The sequence below is a fragment of the Physeter macrocephalus genome, chromosome 8 (assembly GCF_002837175.3).
Source record: "Physeter macrocephalus isolate SW-GA chromosome 8, ASM283717v5, whole genome shotgun sequence".
NCBI lineage: Eukaryota > Metazoa > Chordata > Mammalia > Artiodactyla > Physeteridae > Physeter > Physeter macrocephalus.
This window is the reverse complement of record NC_041221.1, coordinates 79,210,740-79,231,999: the sequence shown is the minus strand read 5'-3', so window position 1 is coordinate 79,231,999 and position 21,260 is coordinate 79,210,740. Positions and strand designations below refer to the sequence as shown.

General features: G+C 34.6%; 1 protein-coding gene across 1 annotated transcript in view; it reads left to right on the top strand.

The window, feature by feature from the left end:
- The window catches only part of AP3B1 (adaptor related protein complex 3 subunit beta 1), a 277,730-nt gene that overhangs the window by 47,003 nt on the left and 209,467 nt on the right, over positions 1-21,260 (top strand). The window contains exons 2-3 of the mRNA XM_007129837.4: positions 1,224-1,299; positions 15,516-15,590. Coding sequence (XP_007129899.2) covers positions 1,224-1,299; positions 15,516-15,590 — 151 coding nt within the window. The remainder of the gene's footprint in view (positions 1-1,223; positions 1,300-15,515; positions 15,591-21,260) is intronic.

Sequence of the window (21,260 nt, the reverse complement as noted above, 5' to 3'; positions counted from 1 at the left end):
CAGATCAGTTGTAAGCCAAAAAAAAAAATATTGGGAGGCAGTTCTGTGTGGGTTTTTCTCCTTTTTGCAGCCCTTCTGTATGAAGGCATTGATTGTTTTTGTTCTAAATTATCTTTTAAGGATGTTTGTATAGCAAGCAGCTCTGGAAAGGAGAAAATGTCTACCACTTCAGCAAAGTTATCTTACTTGGTAACATCATCATCTGCTTGGTCATCCAAGCTGGGAATGGGGCCATCCTTATTGAGTGCCCGTCTTATCCTTTACATTCAGTCACTGCATCCCACTGATTTCAACTTCCAAGAAGTTCCTGAATCTGTTCTACATTTTCATCCTTATCATTAACTGCTCTGGTTCATTACCTCATCCTCTCATTTACGTGTTAAAATTGCCTTAACTTAATTCTTTGAATTAGGGAGTATCGATGTGGGTTTCCCTACAGATTTGTTTTTTTCTTTTTGCGAGCTAGGGAGAAAAAAGGATGTGTGAATGACACATAGCTTTTCTTCATTCGGTGCTCTTTCTTGACATATTCTGAAGAAAGTTCTTACATTTTTTTTTTTCTGTTATGGGGAATTCTTTGCATTTCTATTTTGAATAACAGTTTATTTGGGGGAAGTCCTATTAAGCAGAAATAACTGCTATTGGTTCTTTTTTTTTTTTTCTTTAAAGATGTGGACCATTTTTTTTTTTAAGTCTTTATTGAATTTGTTACGATATTGCTTCTGTTTTATGTTTTGGTTTTTTTGGTCCCGAGACATGTGGGATCTTAGCTCCCCCACCAGGGATGGAACCTGTATCCCCTGCATTGGAAGGCGAAGTCTTAACCACTAGACCGCCAGGGAAGTCCTGAAAGATCTTACATTTTGGCTTATGAAAATATTTTAGTGCTGATTCAAGAATTTTTATTATCTCTTTTTTTCTGATGATTATACAAGAGAAATTTTGGGATGAGAGAATCTATATGCCTCTGATTGTTGATATTTTGCCCAGAATTGAGGTACAGTTTTATATTTTTGTTTTATTGATGGGCTTTGTGACAACATAGCACTTTGATATTATTTGGTAGGGTTAGATGAAAAATATATATTTAATTACAAATAACAAAGTAGTTATGTAACATTGTGCATCAGGTTATTTCTAATTCTTATATTATTAAAATTATGTTTTAATACCTGTGTAATGTAAAAATCTAAATATGTAATTTTTTCTCTTCTTTTGTATAGGAATGAAGATCTAAAGCAAATGTTAGAGAGCAACAAAGATTCTGCTAAATTGGATGCTATGAAACGGATTGTTGGGGTAGGTAAAAGAGTAGATCATTTCGACTTTTGGATAAATGACAAGTAGTGATATATTAAAAATATATATTAAAGAATTGTTAAATACCAAATCTACCCTTTATTATTAACTTAAAATTTCCTGTCTAAAATGTTTTGGAGGAAGTAATGAAGTGACAAAATTCAGAAACTTGAGTTCCTATTCTGTTTTTTCCGTTTTTAAATTTCCATATCTCTAATATTAAGGTATTTCTTCTGTCAGAGAGTGCTAATCAGTTTGAAGACAAAATAAGATTACATACAACAATATTTTGACTTCCTACAAAGAGGGATACTAATGAGCTAAAGTATTTTTTTTTGTCATTCTATGACCTAAAAATTGTGAGCATGCTTTCTTCTGATTTTCAAATTCCATTACTACCAATAGAAGTGCTTTATTCAGTTTATCAGTGTAGAACTTCTAATGAATACTAGTAAATGTAACAGCATTTCTCTAGTTTCAGTTGTAATGTAAAATTCAAACAGTGGACTGATATGTTATTATGTAGAGGGTTCCATTGTCAGAGAACTAAATATAATGCAATTCCTGATTATATATAAAATCTTACGTAGTTTTGTAACTTGTGTTGGTCTCACTCTTTTTATTTTTGTATTTGATCGTTTACATTCACAGTGAAAAAAAACTGGCTTAATTCAGTGACTGATGCTAAAGAGTTCTGCTTGTCTCAGTGGAATTAAGTTCGTAAAACCTTTCGTAAAACCTTTCTTATTCTTACTATGCGTTTTTCACCACCACTGCCGATTTTGTTTTCCAGAAATTTTTGTATAGGGTCAAAATGTAGTAAATTTGCATAATTGCACAAATAAACTCTACTGTAGCAGTGTGTAAACACAACTGAAACAGTATTGTTTTCCAGTAGACAATGCCACCATGTGAGAGTTTGAAATCTCCTTTCTAAAATCCAAATCCCATTTATGAAAGATGATTATGGGTATGAATATGTCCTGTTCAAAAGTTAGTTGTGAAAATCAAATATATAAAAGTCAAGGACTAATTATATCTGTAGAACACCTATAAATTACTTGATTCTTGCATCAGATTTATGTCATTTGATTACGAAGGCAAATGTTGAAGATTCTTTTGTAAATTTTTCATTTATTATGTTATACATATAAGTAATAGCATTTATGGACAGGTAGTTCTTGCTTTGCATGACTTTGATATTTGAATTTCAGTTACCACAGTTTAGTTAAGTAACACCAGTCCCCTAACAAGACGGTTCAAATTTCAGATATCATGGTATATTAACTTAGTAATTGCATAATGTACAAACTTCATCACTAACTCTTCATTCCACAACTCACTATGTATATAACAAATGTGCATCATGATCAGTGACCAGTCATGTCACTTCTTTCAAAGTTATTTTTAGTGATTGGTCGCTGTGTATGTTACTCAGTTTGTGTACAGACTGCGAAGCGTGCAGTAGTGGTCCCTACTTGTTTCCCAGTGAGAAGCCCACTTAACATTTTATAAAAATGGTTAATTAAAAGAGGGATTTGGTCAACAAAGATTAAAATGCAGCAAAGAAATGAAAATAACACTAGAAATGAAATTCAGATAGAATGTAACTGGAGTTATAGAGAAATAGCTGACTGTGGGAATGGTGACACTGCCCCTTTTTGAGAGACTCTAAATATGTAACTTGAGGAAGTTCAGTAAGGCAAGCTTTTCAACATAAATGAGGAAAATAGTTGTGATGAAAAGGCTGAAGATATGCCAGAGGAAGTGATGCTACCAAAAATCTTCACATTAGAGGAACTCTAGGAGATAATTCACAACATTGAAAGTACAAAGGATACAATGTTGGAAGCTGAGCCAAACTTAGAAAGGAATAATTTACCAAGGAATAGAAAAGATGCTTGCTTGGTACTTTTCTTTCTTTTTTAAAAAATTAATTAATTTATTTTTGGCTGCATTGGGTGTTCGTTGCTGTGCACGGGCTTTCTCTCTAGCTGTGGTGAATGGGGGCTACTCTTTGTGGTGGTGCATGGGCTTCGCATTGCGGTGGCTTCTCTTGTCGTGGAGCACGGGCTCTAGGCGTGTGGGCTTCAGTAGTTGTGGCATGCGGGCTCAGTAGTTGTGGCTCACAGGCTCTAGTGCGCAGGCTGAGTAGTTGTGGCACACGGGCTTAGCTGTTCCGCGGTGTGTGGAATCTTCCTGGACCAGGGCTCGGACCCGTGTCCCCTGCATCGGCAGGTGGATCTTAACCACCGTGCCACCAGGGAAGCCTGCTTGCTTGGTACTTTAAATCAGTGGTCCCCAACCTCTTTGGCACCAGGGATCGGTTTCTTGGAGGACAGTTTTTCCACGGACAGGGGTGGGGTTGTGGGGGGTGGTGGTGATGGTTCAGGCGGTACAGCAGTGGGGGGGGAATGGTTCAGGCCAGGGGTCGTGTGGCCTGTTAGGAACTGGGCCGCACAGCAGGAGGTGAGAGGCAGGTGAGCGAGCTAAGCTTTGGCTGCCCCTCCCCATTGCTCATGTTACCGCCTGAACCATCTCTTCCCCCCCAACCCCATACGTGGAAAAATTGTCTTCCATGAAACCGGTCCCTAGTGCCAAAAAGGTTGGGGACCACTGATTCAGGTGGTAATTAATGTGAGCGATGGGGAGTGGCAGATGAAGCTTCACTTGCTCAGCCGCCACTCACCTCCTGCTGTGCAGCCCGGTTCCTAACAGGCCGCAGACCAGTACTGGTTTGGGGCCCCTGCTTTAAAGGATGAGAATAAGACGAGTCCGTTCAAACTACTCTTGATAAGTTAATTCTCAATGTTTCTAATGTTAAGTTACAGTATATTAAATAAATATTTTATCGTTTTTCATTTTCCTATACATTTCTGACTCACAGTAATAAGAGAGTTTTAAATGTTTCTACAAAATTTTTAGAAGTCACAGATCCGGGACTTCCCTGGTGGTGCAGTGGATAAGACACCATGTTCACAATGCAGGGGGCCTGGGTTTGATCCCTGGTCAGGGAACCAGATCCCACATGCATGCCACAACTAAGAGTTCGCAGGACACAACCAAGGAGCTGGCGAGCCACAGCTAAGACCCGGCTCAACCAAAAAAAAAAAAAAATAAATAAATAAAATAACTAAAACTTAAAAAAAAGAAGTCACAGATCCATTATAAGTTTTACAGTTGGTTATCAAGATTGCTTTGCATGGTTTCAGCTTGCAGTCCTGCAGGTTACAGTCCTGCACTGCCATTCATTTAAAGCAGGCAGTGCTCTTCATTATTTCATTAAACTTTGGCTTTACATTCCATTAAGGTAAATTATTTCATTAAATCTGAGGATACTATTGAAATTACTAAATATGAAAATGAGGTATTTGGTAGTTTTTCTATATTCCTCTTTCAAACTGATAAATAAAAATTGATATTCTCATAATCTAGACTACTTGACTATTATAAATGTAACTTAAATGTAAATAAACATCATAAAGAAATGTAAATATATTGGGAGGTGGGGGTGGTGGTGGGATGAATTGGGAGATTGGGATTGACATGTATACACTGATGTGTATAAAATGGATGACTAATAAGAAAAAATAAATAAAAAATAAACATTAAAAAAAAATGTAAACATAGCCATACTAGTAGTTAGTCTAGTAGTTATAGACTGTCTCTCATTAGGAAGTTTGTATAAAGGTAAATTTGGAATTTGAGCTTTTAAGTGTAAGAAAATGGTTATTAATTAAAAGTTATTCTGCCACTTTACATAATGTCTTCAGGATCTAGCCATGTTGTCAAAAATGGCAGGAATTCTTCCTTTCTCATGGCTGAATAATATCCCATTTTACACACAACACACATACAGATATATGTATGTGTGTATAAGAAATATGTGAGATATATTTCACATTACCAATTTACCACCAGCAGTGCACAGTGTTTCCCTTTTATCCACATCCTCACCAACACTTATTTCTTGTCTCTTCGATGATAGCCATTCTAACAGGTTTAAGGTGATAACCTCATTGTGGATTTGATGTGCATTTCCCTGATAATTAGTGATGCTGAGCATCTTTTCATGTACCTGTTGGCACGTTAAACTTACATAATGTTCTATGTCAATTATATCACCATAGATCTGGAAAAAATTATTATGCAAGTGGCACAAATATGTATTTGTAAATTTTCAAATAATATTGAGGTATAAAAAGTAAAAGTTTCATCTTCCAGATAAACTTTAGGATCAAATTGTCAAGTTCTGTTAAAAGTTGTTTTTGGATTTTGATTAGGGTAATGTGGAATTTGTGTATTTCCATCTCCCTTCCCTCCCTCTTTTCCTGTCTTTCAGTAGCATTATATTTTATAGTTTCTAATCATAGGGAATCTTAAGCATTCCTTGTTAGATTCATTCCTGTGTACTTTTAAATTTTGGTTGCCATTATGAATGGTTCCCTTCATTATATTTTCAAAATTAATTATTACTGGTGTATAGGAAAACAAATGACTTTTCTGTTCTCACATTTGGCCTTCTCAGTGAACTCTCTTCTTAGATCTGGTAGTTTTTTGGTTTCTTTGCTTGGTTTTCTGGATACTTAATTACATTGTCCAGAAGTTGTGACAGATTTTTATTTTCAAATATTTTTATCTCTCATTTGTTTTTTTTCCTCTCTTTGCTTGGATAAAGCTCCACTAGGATGTTGAATAGTAGTGGTGGTGGAAGACGACACTATCTTTTTTCTGATTTTATTGGAAATATTTGTAATGTTCTAGTCTTGGTTTTAATATATCCTGTAGAGTTCAAGTAGATATATTTCTGTGTATTTAAGTGATGTTGGATTATAATTTTCTTTTTGTCCTCTGTTGAGGTTTTTGATTAGGATCGAGCTAGATTCATAGCATGAGTTGTTATTTAAGCCATCTTGGCCTGCTCCAAGTTTGCAAAGATTTCCCCTCTTGTTTTTAGCTTTTATGTTTAGGTCTGTGATCCATTTTGCATTATTTTTTATGTATGGTGTGAGGTTAAGAGCCGAATGCATGTCTGATTTTCCTCTATTTGTTATTAAATATTCCACCATTTGTTATTAAAAAGCTGTCCTTTCCCCGCTGAATTTCAGCCTCAAGTGAAAATCAGTTTACTGTGTGTTTGTCGATCTACATCTGAACTCTCTCTTCTGGTTCATGGATCTTTGTGGCTCTCGGTTTACCTATACCTCACTCATGATTTCTGTAGCCTTAAAATAAAATACTGTAAGTCTTCCTGTTTTCTAAAAGATAGCTTTGTTTATGCTGTATATTCTTTGCATTTCCATGTAAATTTTAGAAGCTTGTTGGTTTCTACAAGAAAAAAAGCCTACTGGAATTTATATTGGAATTGCATTAAATCTATAGATTAATTTTGGGAGAATTAACTTTTTAACACCATTTTGTCTTATTCCGTGATCATGATTCTATCTCTTTACTTGTTTCAGTCGTTTTTAATTTCTCTCAACAATGTAGTGTAGTTTTCAGTGTTCAATTTTAAGTTCTATTATTTTGCTAATAGCTTCTCTAAATATTTTGTCTTTGAATACTATTAAATACTGTATTTCAGTTTTTTTAATGGTAATTGAATTTAATAAATAAAGTCAATGAACATAGGTAAATGTCTACAAACAAAGTTTTCTCCGTGGCACTACCCTACACCACAATCACAGTAATTCACCTGTGTTCTCATTTGGCAATAATGTCATGCAAGTGAATTTGCTGATGACTAGCAAAATTGCGAAATGAACCCAAGGCCACTTAATCAAGAGTCCCAACAACAAAGAAACCCTAGGAAGGAAGGTCAAGGCAGGAGGTTGCAGCTGGCCAGATATGATACCATTTGCCCAGTTTTCATGTAGGAATTTTCTACAACAAATAAAATAAGGATCTCCTCTTAGTTACTAGAAATGAAAAGAAAACAACACATATTACCTTTCACCATTCTTTGACCATGAAATTAAAATATTTCCTGAATGTATGATTAAAAGAAAAAAAGTCTTTAAAAAGAATATTAATCATTCTTATATGTTCACAGTAGAAGCTTTATGTCTGAATTTAAAACACTACTCAGTATTTGCCTAAGAAACACATTTAGACAATATGGCTTTTGACATATTAAAGTTCCATGGGGAAAACTAAGACATCTTTTAATTTTGCTTTAATATCAAACTAACAGCAACTTAAAAATTCAGTAAGAGCATGGTTAGTCTGATTCAAGATGTGCTTCCAAAATTCAGTCACCTAGTTTCCTTTCAGGAGAAACTGTTCATCATCACAGATCTTTTCTAACTTAACTTTTGGAGAAGAAAATGGAAAATCAAACTCATAGCACAACGGTTATGTAAGATATATCCTCCCCTGTATTTCACTTTTAAACCAGCAGTTATTGTTTGCTAATTTTTTCTTTTATGAAATAACAGTTATTTTTCTTGAAATTTTTTCCAGTGAAATATTATAACAATCATTTGTTCACCTTTACTTCTGTCCAGTTTTTAGTTCGATTTCTAGTTAGCACCATATTTCTATGTGGGAGCTTTAAAAATTATTTTTAAAATGTTATGTTCATGTATGCACATGTATGCATCATGTCAAAACATCTGTTGGGTGGAAGTAGTTTGCTAGAGGTCAATTAGCAGAATATTATATTGGCTTCAAAATTTCTTGGATTTTTTAAATGTAATTGTCAATATTTACATTTCTCTGTATAATTTAGGTTTCATGAGCCCTGAATATGGGGTTTTATCACCTCATGATTACAGAGTAGTTTTAAGACCTTAGCTTCATAGTTAAAAACCTTTAAACATTTCTAAATTTTAATCTGCCAAAATTTTAAGTGTTATGTATTTGTTTTAACACATTACTTTCTAATATATATCAAAATGCTGGCAGTGCACATCTGGCTATCTTTCGTAGTCGGTAGTCCTTCGAGTCAGCAGAGCATCTTGTCAGCAATATCTACTAGAGAGAAACCATAATGATAGTTTCAGTTCATTTTATTATCTTTCTTTGGTAATATCTGAGGCTTATTTAGAATCATGGGGAAATATTTCCAATGGTTCATATGTTGAATAAAGTCTCATGTATGCCAAAGCATGCTTAGGGAAGAAAAGCTACCTACTTCAAAATCTGTGGTCACTTACTACACAGCAGGACTCAAGTTGAAACATACATATGTTATTTTTCTTGATATTTCTGAAAAATATGTGTCTAATGTTTAAAGCACATGTTTGTATTTTATCGTGGCTTGATGAAATGTGAACTAAGAATTTGAAATGTATTGCTTCATATAGTGAACTTGTAATACGTTTTTTAGGTAAAATACTGATGAGTTGATTATTCAGAGTCCTTAAAAGAATGGAATATTTTGGTGTATTGAAATCTTTGACATATTTTCTTTTAGTAAGTGTTGGATATTAAAGGTCTTTCTCAGATTAGTTTGCTTGTCTTTGTAGTTTTGGGATAATGAGCAAATCTGAACCTTTCTTTGATAGATAAAATTCTTAAAATTCCTAATTAGAGTTATTGATCTATATTATTTCATAGCCATATATGTTACATGGTATTTGGTTGGATATTATTGACCCTAAGAAAATTAAAGATAATTTCAAAGTTCCAGATATTTTTGTTTAATATTTGTAAAAAAAAAAAATTAAGCCAAATGGTATATTATTGTTGTAGAAAAATTTTGAGAAAGTCCACATAAGAAGAAGAAAATAAAAACATGCGTAATTCTTACTGTCTTAAGTTAATGATTATAATAAACATTTTGGACTAAATCTTTCTAGACTGATTACCCATCCCTTGTTCTCTTTCTCCCTTCAATAAAAATGCTTCAGTTCTGTGTATACTTTAAAGGATTCAACTTATGGCTGATGTTGGCATCTTTTTTTATTCTTAGGTTGGAAGTTGTTTAAGGGTCAGGTTTTTTCTACCATGCTAATATACATCAGGACCAGTTCCTGGTTAGCAGGCCTGAATTTTTACTAGTGATGTAATGCCTATAGAACCTTGATGGGTTTTCTGTCAATTTTGCTTCACAGTACTTTCTGGGATAGAAGTCAAGGGTCAGTTCATTTTCTATTTCTCTATTTATTCTTGGGGGCTGATTCTTAGGAGTTGCAGTTGGGTCTGAAAATTAACTGCAGGTTTGTAAACTAACTAGTAATTATTTATAAAGTAAAAATGCTGAATTTTCTCCCCATCTGTATATCTGTAAAAAATGAAGCTAGTTGAAATTGTTGAGAAAGTAAGTGCAATTTCTCTTTATCTTGCTGAGTTAAAAAAAGATTAATGCTTTTTAACATTAATTATGTTTTTAGATCTGGATTTTCTGGGGGGAGCCATGCCACATGGCATGTGGGATCTTAGTTCCCTGATCAGGGATCAAACCCGTGCCCCCTGCATTGGAAGCACAGAGTCTTAACCACTGGACCGCCAGGGAAGTCCCTAGATCTGAATTTTTAGGTCTAGATTATTATTCAGTATTTTTAAAATAACATGAATAACATGAAAATCATCATTGTAATACACCACATTAACAGAATGAAGGAGAAAAAACAAGTTTATTTTAATGATACAGAAAAAACATTTGACAGAATTCAACACCCTTTCAGGATAAAACACTCAACAAACTAGGAATAAAAGGAAACTACCTCAACATTTTAAAGGCCAAATATGAAAAATTCACAGCTAACATCATACTCAGTGGTGAAAGACTGAAAGCTTTTCCTCTAAGCTCAGGAACAAAACAAGGATGTCCACTTTCACCACTTCTATTCAACATAGTATTGGAAGTTTTAGCCACAGCAGTTGGGTAAGAAAAAGAAATAAAAGGCAGCCAAATTGGAAAAGAAGTAAAATTATCTTCATTCACAGACAACATGCTTTTATATTTAGAAAACCCTAAAGAGTCCACAAAAAACTTTTAGAACTAATAAACAAATTCAACAAAGTTGCAGGATACAAAATTAACACATAAAAATTAGTTGTGTTCCTATATGGTAACAGTCATCAACCCTAAAAGGAAGTTATGAAAACAGTCTCATTTATGGTACATCAAAAAGAATAAAATACTTAGGGATAGACTTACCCAAGGAAGCAAAAGATTTGTACCTTGAAAACTAAAGTGTTGCTGAAAGAAATTAAGACACAAATAAATGGAAAGATGTCCCATGTTCATTGATTGGAAGACTTAATATTATTAGGATGTCAGTATTCCCAAAATTATCTACATATTCAGTGCAGTTCCCATCAAAATCCCAGGGATGTTTTTTGCAAAAATAGAAAAATCTATCTTAAAATCATGTGGAATCTTAGTGGACTCTGAATGGCCAAAACAATCTTGAAAAAGAAGAACAAAGAAGTCTTACACTTTCTGATTTCAAAACTTACTACAAAGCTACAGTAATCAAAATGTGTGGTACCAACATAAAGACAGACATATAGAGAGACATATACACACAATAGAGAGCCTTAAAAGAAAACCCTCACTTATATGGCCAAATTATTTTCAACAAGGGTACAAGACAATTCATTGGGGGTAGAATTTCCCCAAATGGTGTTTGGAAACTGGATACTCACATGCAAGAGAATGAATTTTTAGACCCCCATCTCATACCATATATAGAATAAGTGAAAAAATGAATCAAAGACCTAAATGTAAGAGCTAAAACCATAAAGCTCACAGAAGAAAACACAGGGTAAAAACTTCATGACATTGGATTTGTCAAAGGATTCTTGGCTATAACATCAGAAGGTGAGCAACAAAAGAAATAATTTAGACTATGTCAAAATTTAAAACTTTGTGCATCAGATGACACTGTCAACCAGTGAGAAGGCAACCCACAGAATGGGAGAAAATATTTTTAATCATATATCTGATACAGACTCTCCAGAATATATAAAGAACTCATATAACCCAATAACTAAAAACAGCCCAATTAAAAATGGGTAAAGACTTAAATAGACATTTCTCTTGTTTTATACTTCAGTAGTGAGTAATATTAGGGCCACTTATGATTGGATGGTAAGTTACGCTAGGGAAAGGGATATCCTATACCTTCTTATTCCCCAGGTAGTAACTAATGGGTAAATAGTTGTTTTCCAAAATATATCAAGTGAACCACATCATTAGAAATTTGTTGAAATTTCTGTCATGTGTATAGTGTCATATCTGGATATCTTTTTTTTTTTTTTTTTTTTGGCCACAAAACATGGCATGCAGGATCTTAGTTCCCTGACCAGAGAATAAGCCTGTGCCCCGCTGCAGTGGCAGCATGGAGTCTTAACCACTGGGCTGCCAGGGAAGTCCTAGTATCATATCTGAAATAAAAATATCTTGGGTTCACTAAATAGCAGAATTGATATAACAGAAGAAAGAGTCAAAAGTTGAAGACAGATCACTAGAAATTAGTCAGTTCTTAGACTAGAGATTAAAGAAAAGAGATGAACAAAGCCTCAGGTCTTGTTGGATGATACCAACACATCTATGTCCATGTAACATATATTTTTTAGGGCAGAAAAAATACTTGAAGCCATTATTGCTGAAAACTTCCCAAACTGATGAATGACATAAATTTATAGATGAAAGAAACTCAATGAACCCCAATCAGGATAAACTGAATGACTAAGTACTGAAAGAAAATAATTGTTAATCTAGAATTCTCTATCCAGTGAAAGAATGAAGATGAATAGCGACATTCTCAGGCAGAAAAAAATTATAGAGTATTTCTAGCCGATCTGCTTTAATGAAAGGCTAATGGAAGTTCTCCAGGCTGAAGGGAAATATGTGATGGATTTTGAGGGAGACCAATAGAAATGGTAAATATCTGGTAAGCATAAAGGACTAATTTTATCCTCCTGAGTATCCCATTGTCTGAGAGGTTTTTGATGGATGTAGATATAAAATATATGATGGTTATAACATAAAGAGTAGTGGGGAGGTCAGATTAAAAGGGCCTATATGGTTGAAAGGTTTCTACATTTTATTTGACCTTGTGAAGTAGTAACTCTAAGTAAACTGTGGAAGGTTTGACATATCTTGACTTACCTGTCTATATGTATCTGTCAACTGTGTTTGTGCACCTATGTAATTATCTGGTAATCTCTAAAAGAAGAACCAATAAAAATTATACAAAAAGATATAGCCAAATAGTCAATATAAAAATTAAAATAAAAAAAAGTAGGGGCTTCCCTGGTGGCGCAGTGGTTGCGCGTCCGCCTGCCGATGCAGGGGAACCGGGTTCGCGCCCCGGTCTGGGAGGATCCCACATGCCGCGGAGCGGCTGGGCCCGTGAGCCATGGCCGCTGAACCTGCGCGTCCGGAGCCTGTGCTCCGCAACGGGAGAGGCCACAACAGTGGGAGGCCCGCATACCACAAAAAAAAAAAAAAAAAAAGTTAAATTATAAAATACTAAAAAATTTCCTAATATTGAGGGTAACAGCAATCAGAACAACAAAACACAGGGAATAAACAGAAAACTGATAATAAAATGGTAGACCTGAATATAACTACATCAATAATTATATTAAATGTAAGTGATCTAAAGTCGCCAACTAAGAGAGACTGTCATATTTGATGAAAATATCAAGATGCAACTGTACGTTCTCTAGGAAAACCCCACGTTTAATATAAAGGCATAGATAGATTAAAAATATAAGGATAAAAAAAATATATGCTGTGCAAACACTAACCAAAACATAAAAGAGCAACTCCCACTCCTACCCTAGCACTTCCCATTTCTCCTGCAGTTCTTTATCTTCCTCCATAGTACCCTTGTTACCACCTCACATACTATATTTGTTTATTGTCCCTCACCCTCATTAAAAGGTCAGCTCCGATGGGTAAAGACTATATTGTTCACGGTTGTATCCCCAAGGCCTAGAATAGTCCCTGGCATGTAGTATCCTCTCGGCAAATATCTGTTGAATGAATTTGACTCTAGGTTTTTTTTTCTCCCTTGTGTATTAACATCTTTTTGAATAGCATTCTGTAGAATAAAGTTGGGGAAGCCTTAGAATAAGATATCATAGGAAAGGATCTCTGACTTTAGTTAATTACTGAATGACTGAAGGAAGGGGCCCTAGAGAACATTTTATCCCTCTTTCCTCATTTTACAGATGAGAAAATTGTAAAATTCATATAAAGATGCTTTAGTTGCACTATTTTGTGAACCTTCTTTAATACTCAGAAGGTTTCACAGAATACTCAAATAATTTCACAGGTAAAGAAATAGAAAATGAAAAGACTAGTTTGTATTAGAGTGTTCTAAAGCTGTCATGTAGAAAGGTCTTCTGAGATATTGTTAACTGGGATTATTGTTGTTTAAAATGTCACATAGTATTTATAAAACATTATTGTAAATTTATAAAACTAATGCCTTTTACCTTTTTAAGGTAGTTTCTTAGATATGATGTATAATTCATAAAGATCCCTTTTTTTAAAATGGTATTTTAGACTTTATATATATATTTATTTAGTTTTTGATGTGGACCATTTATAAAGTCTTTATTGAATTTGTTACAATATTGCTGCTGCTTTATGTTTTGGTTTTTTGACCCCAAGATATGTGGGATGTTAGCTCCCTGACCAGGGATTGAACCTGCACCCCCTGCATTGGAAGGCAAAGTCTTAACCATTGGACCGCCAGGGAAGTCCCAAGATCCCTTTTCCAAAAAATTATCCTGTAGTTAAAATATTATTTTGTGGCTACCAAAGTCCGTACTATTAAAAGACATAAAGATATATTCTGGGAATGAGAGTGAAGGAAATGGAAATTCAGGTAGACATAAAACTGAAATAAATAAAAATAAAAGGTAACACCTAGGAAATTCTAAATGAAAAACGTAGATTAAAAAATTCTAGAGGAAATTAGGATTGGACGCCATAGTGAGCTAGGTGTTAGGAGATGGCTTTAGCAAGGGAGAAAGATTAGAATTTGATGATACTCTAGATAGAAGGGTAGAACTTAGAAAATTAAAAAGAAGTGGGTTTCGGGCATGATATGAGCACCAGCATAGAGGAGCCAGAGAATGTGCAAGAGGTGAGTAGATCAGTTTACTTTTATAATAACATCGGTGTAGAACAATAATGGTTGATGAGCTTAAAAGGGATGTTAATGCAATTAAGTCATTTGAATAGTAAATGAAATAGTTTGGACTCTTAGGCAGTCAGAGGCTTTTGAGATCTTTGAGGGGGAGCTGATGTGCAAAGTGATAGTTTGAGCATTTGAAACTGTCGGTGATGTACGTTATGGACAGGAGGAGGAGATTGTCGGAAACGTCCTCTGTAGGTGATATTGACCTATACTAGGATAGTAACAGGAGAAAGGGATTAATGTGAGTGTGCTAAGAATTCACAACAGGACCTGGTTACTGTGTAGATGTGAGGAGAGACCAAGATAATTCCATGGTTTCTGGTATCTGGGAAAATTGGTGGAAATAGGAAATTCTAGCACGAATGCCATTTTATCAGGAAAAATAGGTTTGGTTTTAGACATAGCAAGTTTTGGATGAGAAAGACATCTAATAATGTTCGGTTAGAGAAGTGGAACTAGGGCCTAGAGTTAGGGCTAGAGTTTGGGGAGTTGATCCCTGTAGAGGTAGGAGTTAACACATTGAGGGTGAATGAAATCTCAGGCGTTTCAGAGATTGTAGAACAGTGTAGCCTGAAAAGATGTTGGTGCACAGAACTTTAGTGGGGAAAGGAAGAGGACCTGGTGAAGGGAACTTTGCAAAAAATGGTTGGAGAAGTAGGGGAATCTATAAAAAGAAAGCCAAAGGAGAAAGAATTATTGTAATTTGTTTAAAATAACATTCATTCTCCACCCCCACCCCCATTGCAAAAGCATTACATCTTTAATGTAAGAACGTGGAAAATAAAGAAGAGTACAAATATTTAAAAAGTGTTTACAACACCATTAGCCAGAGAAAACTATTGTAAATATTATGTCTTTAAATTACTATTTCTTCCTTAATATGTCTATGTGTATTTATATTGATTCCCAAGAGATTATTTGTTCTTTGCTGCAGATAGTTGGAATAAATAAGGTGACTCAAAAAGAGTTGTTTGTTAACTCTATAGCTTATTTGTTTCTGTAGCTTGTCTTCTAAATATTTAATGTATGTAGAATTTATGTTTTGTTTTCAAATGACTAATTTTAAAAAAGTTTCAGCCCTAATATTCCACTTTTATTCTTCAGATGATTGCAAAAGGGAAAAATGCATCTGAACTGTTTCCTGCTGTTGTGAAGAATGTGGCCAGTAAAAATATTGAGGTACTGTTTTGATTCATAATTTTCATGATTCCTTTTGTTGGGAAAGAATCATATACTTTTCAGTTACTTTGAAACACAACATATTATAAGATACTTGTGTCACTAGATTTTTGATAAAATTACAATGTCCATAGTCTCAAATCGGTGAAATAGAATACAGAGTAGACAATCTTAGCTTTGGAATTTTGGTGGAGGATATGAAAAGTAAAATTGAGATTAATTCACCTGGGTGAAGGGTGGTAACTTGTTGAATATTCTTAGAAGCCAGTTTAGTTGAAATTCTGCTCTAGGGACTTAATTTTAACATACCATTATGTCCAGTGAAACACCTAAATTCCTGCAGTATCAGGGCAGGGATTGAACCCAGGTGTTGTAACTCCAAATCTAGCGCTCTTCCTGGAGCATCTTAGTTCTGATAGACCTTGCCTCAGTATAGTAGGAGGTGAGCAGAAGGCAGGATGTAGTGGGAGCCTTCAATTACTGGTCCCTGTATAGGCTTGTACATGGAATTTGAAACAGAGGAATTCACAGAAGTTTGAGGCCAAGGTAATTAATGTTAGGTCAAATGGGCTAATGACTTCTAATAGAGAGCAGAAGAAAAATATGAGCCAGTGTAGAAACCATGGAGAAAGATGAGTAGTATGAAAAGTTCAATGAAGAGAATTAGAGATTGAGCTGAGCAAATGCCTTGTATTTCAAAAGAACAGAAGGTTGTCATGAAGACTGAATGGCCACATCTGTCATGAGTCTCAACTTCAACTGATGTTGGGTAGTGATTGTCTGGAGGTATGTTGGGAGTGTTTTTGAGGAGGGTGTGTTTACTCAGTAGGAAGTAGTGATATGTGCATGAGAATGAAAATGCCAGCACACATGTTTCATATTTGCCCATGCTAGCAACTGTGAGCATCAAGAAATAAGTCTAGTCCTCTTTTTCAGTCTGGAAAATTTGGGAGAAGCAGCAGTCTCCATTGACGAATATTTTCAAGGACCTGGTGACATCAGGGCAGGATGTTTTAGGTGGAGGGAAATGGAGTATAAGTAGTAGAAATTAAAGATAAAGGGAAGTTTTTTCACTTATAATCTAGTATTATTAATATTACTCTTGAAGCTCTACCTCTGTTTATTGGTACAATAACCTCTGTTTATTGGTACAATAAACCTACAAGGTGCTTGCTCTAGGGGCTACAATATATATATTTAACTTACTAGAGTTTACCACTAGGATTTACATATACATTTTTAAGTTATCACAGTCTAGTTTCAAATAATTATACCCCTTCATATATTCTTACATCAGTAAATTTCTATTTGCTCCTTCCAGTCTGTTCCCATTTTATGCATTTTACTTCTAAATATGCTAAAGCACCCTAAATACCTGGTTATTATTTTTACTTTTAAGAATCAGTCATCCACGGGGCTTCCTTGGTGGCGCAGTGGTTGAGAGTCCGCCTGCCGATGCAGGGGACACGGGTTCGTGCCCTGGTCCGGGAAGATCCCACATGCTGCGGAGCAGCTGGGCCCATGAGCCATGGCCGCTGAGCCTGCGCGTCCAGAGCCTGTGCTCCGCAACGGGAGAGGCCCCAACAGTGAGAGGCCCGCGTACCGCAAAAAAATAAATAAAGAAAGAAAGAATCAGTCATCTTTTTTAAAGATTATCAAAACATAATTAACATGTTATAAACTTCTCACTTTTAAAGTGTACAATTCAGTGATGTGTAGTGTATTCACAGAATTGTGCAATCATCACCACCATCTAATTCCACAACATTTTTATCACCTCAGCAAGGAACGTTATGTTCATTAGCAGTTACTCCACAACACCCCCTGGCCCTAGGCAACCATTAATTTACTTTTTGTCTCCATGGATTTGCCTACTTTGGGCATTTCATGTAAGTTGAGTTATACAGTATGTGCTTTTGTGTCTGACTTCTTTCACATAGCATAATGTTTTCAAGGTTCATCCATGTCGTAGTATGTATCATTACTCTATTGCTCCTTTTTTGCTGAATAATATTCTATTGTATGGATATACTGCATTTTGTTTATTCATCAGTTGATGGACATTTGGGTTGTTTCCACTTTTTGGCTCTTGTCAGTAATGTTGCTGTAAACATTCTCTACGAGTTTTTGTGTGCACATATGTGTTCATTTCTTTTGGATATATACCTTGGAGTGACATTATATATCACTATATATATTATATATTTTATATATTATATATTACTTATAATATATAATAGAATGTATAATATATATTATATATATTGTATATAAAAGTTTACATCTGCTAACCCCAAACTCCCACTCCATCCATCCCCCTAAAAATATTTTCTTACTTACTTTAAGATTTCTTTTTTGACTTATGGTGTATTTAGAAGTATGTTGTTTAATTTCCAGATATTGGGGAGGGTTATCTCATTATCTTATATTGTTATTGCTTTGTAATATAATTCCTTTTTAGTCAGGAAACATCATTCTCTTAAAATTTTATGAAGACTTGTTTATAGCTAATCATCTAGTTTGTTTTGGTATGCATATCACATTCAGTGGAAAAGAATGTGTATTCCACTATTGGTTGTAATGTTCTATAAATATTATTTAAGCAAATGTGTTGTTTAGATTTTTTAAATGTTTTTACTGACCTCTTGTCTAGATGTTCTACCAGTTGCTGAGAGAGGGATCTTAAATCTCCCAATCATGATCCTGGAATTGTTTATTTTTCCCTTTAATTTAGTCATTTTTTGCTTATATTTTGAAGCACTCCTATTGGGCATAGCTCTTTTCAGGTGTTCCTGATGAATTGCCCCTTTATCCTAAAATAAACCCTTCTTTTTCTCTGGTAATTCTTTTTTGTCTTAAAGTCTATTTGATTTCTTGTTATTAATATTGTCATTCCAGCCTTCTCATCTCTTTGTATGTTATATCCTGTTTTCATTCATTTGTTCCTAGCCTGTGTCTTCATATCTATTTGTGTCTCTTATTGACAGCATCTAGTTCCATGTTTTTCCCACCCATTCTGTCAGTCTCTGCCTTTTAATTGGAGTGTTTATTCTGTTAACACTTGATGTATTTATTGATGTGGTTGGATTTGAGTGTAGTATGTACATGATTTCCTTTTTTAAATTTGTCTCCTTTATTTTTGTTCCTCTCTCCTTCTTTTCCTCCTTTTTATAGAGGAAATCACACTTAAATTTTTCCTGTTTTTATTTTTAACCTGTACTTCTTTGCATTTTTTTAAAGTGTTGGCTGTATCCATTCTTAACTTTTCACAGTTGGATTATAGTTAATGTTGCACTTCTTCACATAAAATATAGAAATCTTGCAACTGTATACATCCATATCTCTCCTTTTATGTTTTAATTATTAATTTATCAGATTTATATAAGTTAAAAGCATCATAAGGGACTTCCCTGGTAGCGCAGTGGTTAAGAATCCACCTGCCAATGCAGGGGACATGGGTTCGAGCCCTGGTCCATGAAGATCCCACATGTCGTGGAGCAACTAAGCCCATGCAAGCCAAGCTCACAGCTACTGAGCCTGCGCTCTAGAGCCCACGAGCCACAGCAACTGAGCCCGCATGCCACAACTACTGAAGCCCGTGCGCCTAGAGCCTGTGCTCTGCAACGAGAGAAGCCACCACAATGAGAAGCCTGTGCATCGCAACTAGAGAAAGCCCGCCTGCAGCAGAGAAGACCCAACACAGCCATAAATAAACAAAGAAAAAAACAAATAAATAAATAAAAAATAAGCAAGCAAGCATCATAAGACAGTACAGTTTTTCCTTTAAATATCAATACTTTTATGACGTAAAGAAATTAAAAGAAAAAACAGAAAAAAGTATTTATCATTTATTAAGATATTTATCATGTCCAGTGTTCTCTTTGAGTTCTAAGGATCCAAATTTCTATCAGTATCATGATCCTCCTGCCTTAAGAACTTCTGTTGGCTTTTTCTGTAATGGAGGTCTGCTAGTGATGAATTCTCTTACTTTGATCTGAAAATGTTTGCATTTTACCTTCATTCCTAAAGAATTATTTCATGTGTCATAGGCTTCTGGATTAATAGTTTCTTTCTGTTTCAGCATTTTAAAGATGCTTTGAAGACTCTTCTGCCCTCCGTAATTTCTTATGTAAAGTCCCTGTTAATTGGGTCGTTCATCTTCCTATGTAATTTGTAATTTCTCTCTTGATACTTTCATGTTTTACTCCATCTTTGGCTTTTGGTAGTTTGACTTTGGTATGCCTTGGTGTGACAGGTATTATTTGCTTATTCTGCTCTGCAAATTCTAGCAACCATGGCCTCTGTGAACTTTGATCACTGTCTCCTCAGCACAGTGAGTCTTCTGGATTCTGTTTGAGTTGCCTCCCTTTCCTGGTAGACTCACCCTCAGTTGAAGGGCTCACCTTGATTTTTTTCCCTCTCGCAGGGTTCACAGTAATGTGCTGCTTGTTGTCCAACATATGAAAACTTCTGTTTCATTTTTTGCCCCTGATTTTCTGTTTCATTAAGGTAGGAAGGGTAAATCAGATCTCTCAGTTATTATTTCTAAATTATACCTTTATATCATAATCTGTAAATATTTTTAAAACCTTAAAATATACAGAATGTTATCAGTCAAATGAAAACATTAGTCTCAGTTTTCCCTACTTTCCATGCAGAATTTTTGATTTGTAACTGGTGACATACTTGAAAATTCTCTTCCTCTTTTCCATCCTTACATCAGAGTTCTGTAACGGTGTCTTGTAATGCTTTATAGCCATAATATACCGAGTGAGCCACGTGTCATTAGCAGTTTTATAGTCAGTACTTAAGTATTTATAGTTTGAAAAACAAGGCATTTTCTAATGAAAAGATTGCATCGGTACAAGAAAACAGTGTATAAAATAATCATGACCTGAGAATGATGGTAGAATTTTTTAAGTGGAGCAATAAGATCAGCCAGGTCACACTTCATTTGTATTATACAAACACAAGGTTGATATGATGTAGACTCTAAGCTATTATTTTTACACTATGCAGTAGATTGGGTGTTATTATGTCTCATATAAGGAAAATGAGTAGTTTAAATAATCTTGCATTTGCATGTTCAAAATCTGGAAAAGTACACTGAAGTATATGTTATACAGTTTCTAGAGTACACATTTCTATATACAAAATGAATTATTTTCCTATCATCTTAACTTTTTTATTAGAATAATTTATATTATAGAATTTTAAAGAAATGTACTTTAAACCTACTTTTTAGATACATTTTAAAGTACACTTCATTTTTTTGTTAGATAGTAAGTACATTACATATTTCAGGTAGGTGAATTTTGCTGCCAAAATGAATAGGCATCATAAAGTGAATTTGACTAACTTGGGTAAATTAAAATCAAAACACTTGTACACTTATTGCCAACTTAGGAACTAAGATAAATTAATTAATATTGGATTTAAATAACTTGATAAATCATCCTCTCTAAGATTCTAATTAATGGGAGAAGTCTTGACTGCACATGTAATCTTATAGTATTTGCAAAGTTTACTTATGATTAATTTAGTAGATGCTTATTAAGCACTATTTATGTACTTGTTACCATGTAAATATAATTGAGTTATTTGTAGTGAGGTGGATGGACCTAGAGACTTGTCATACAGAGTGAAGTAAGTCAGAAAGAGAAAAACAAA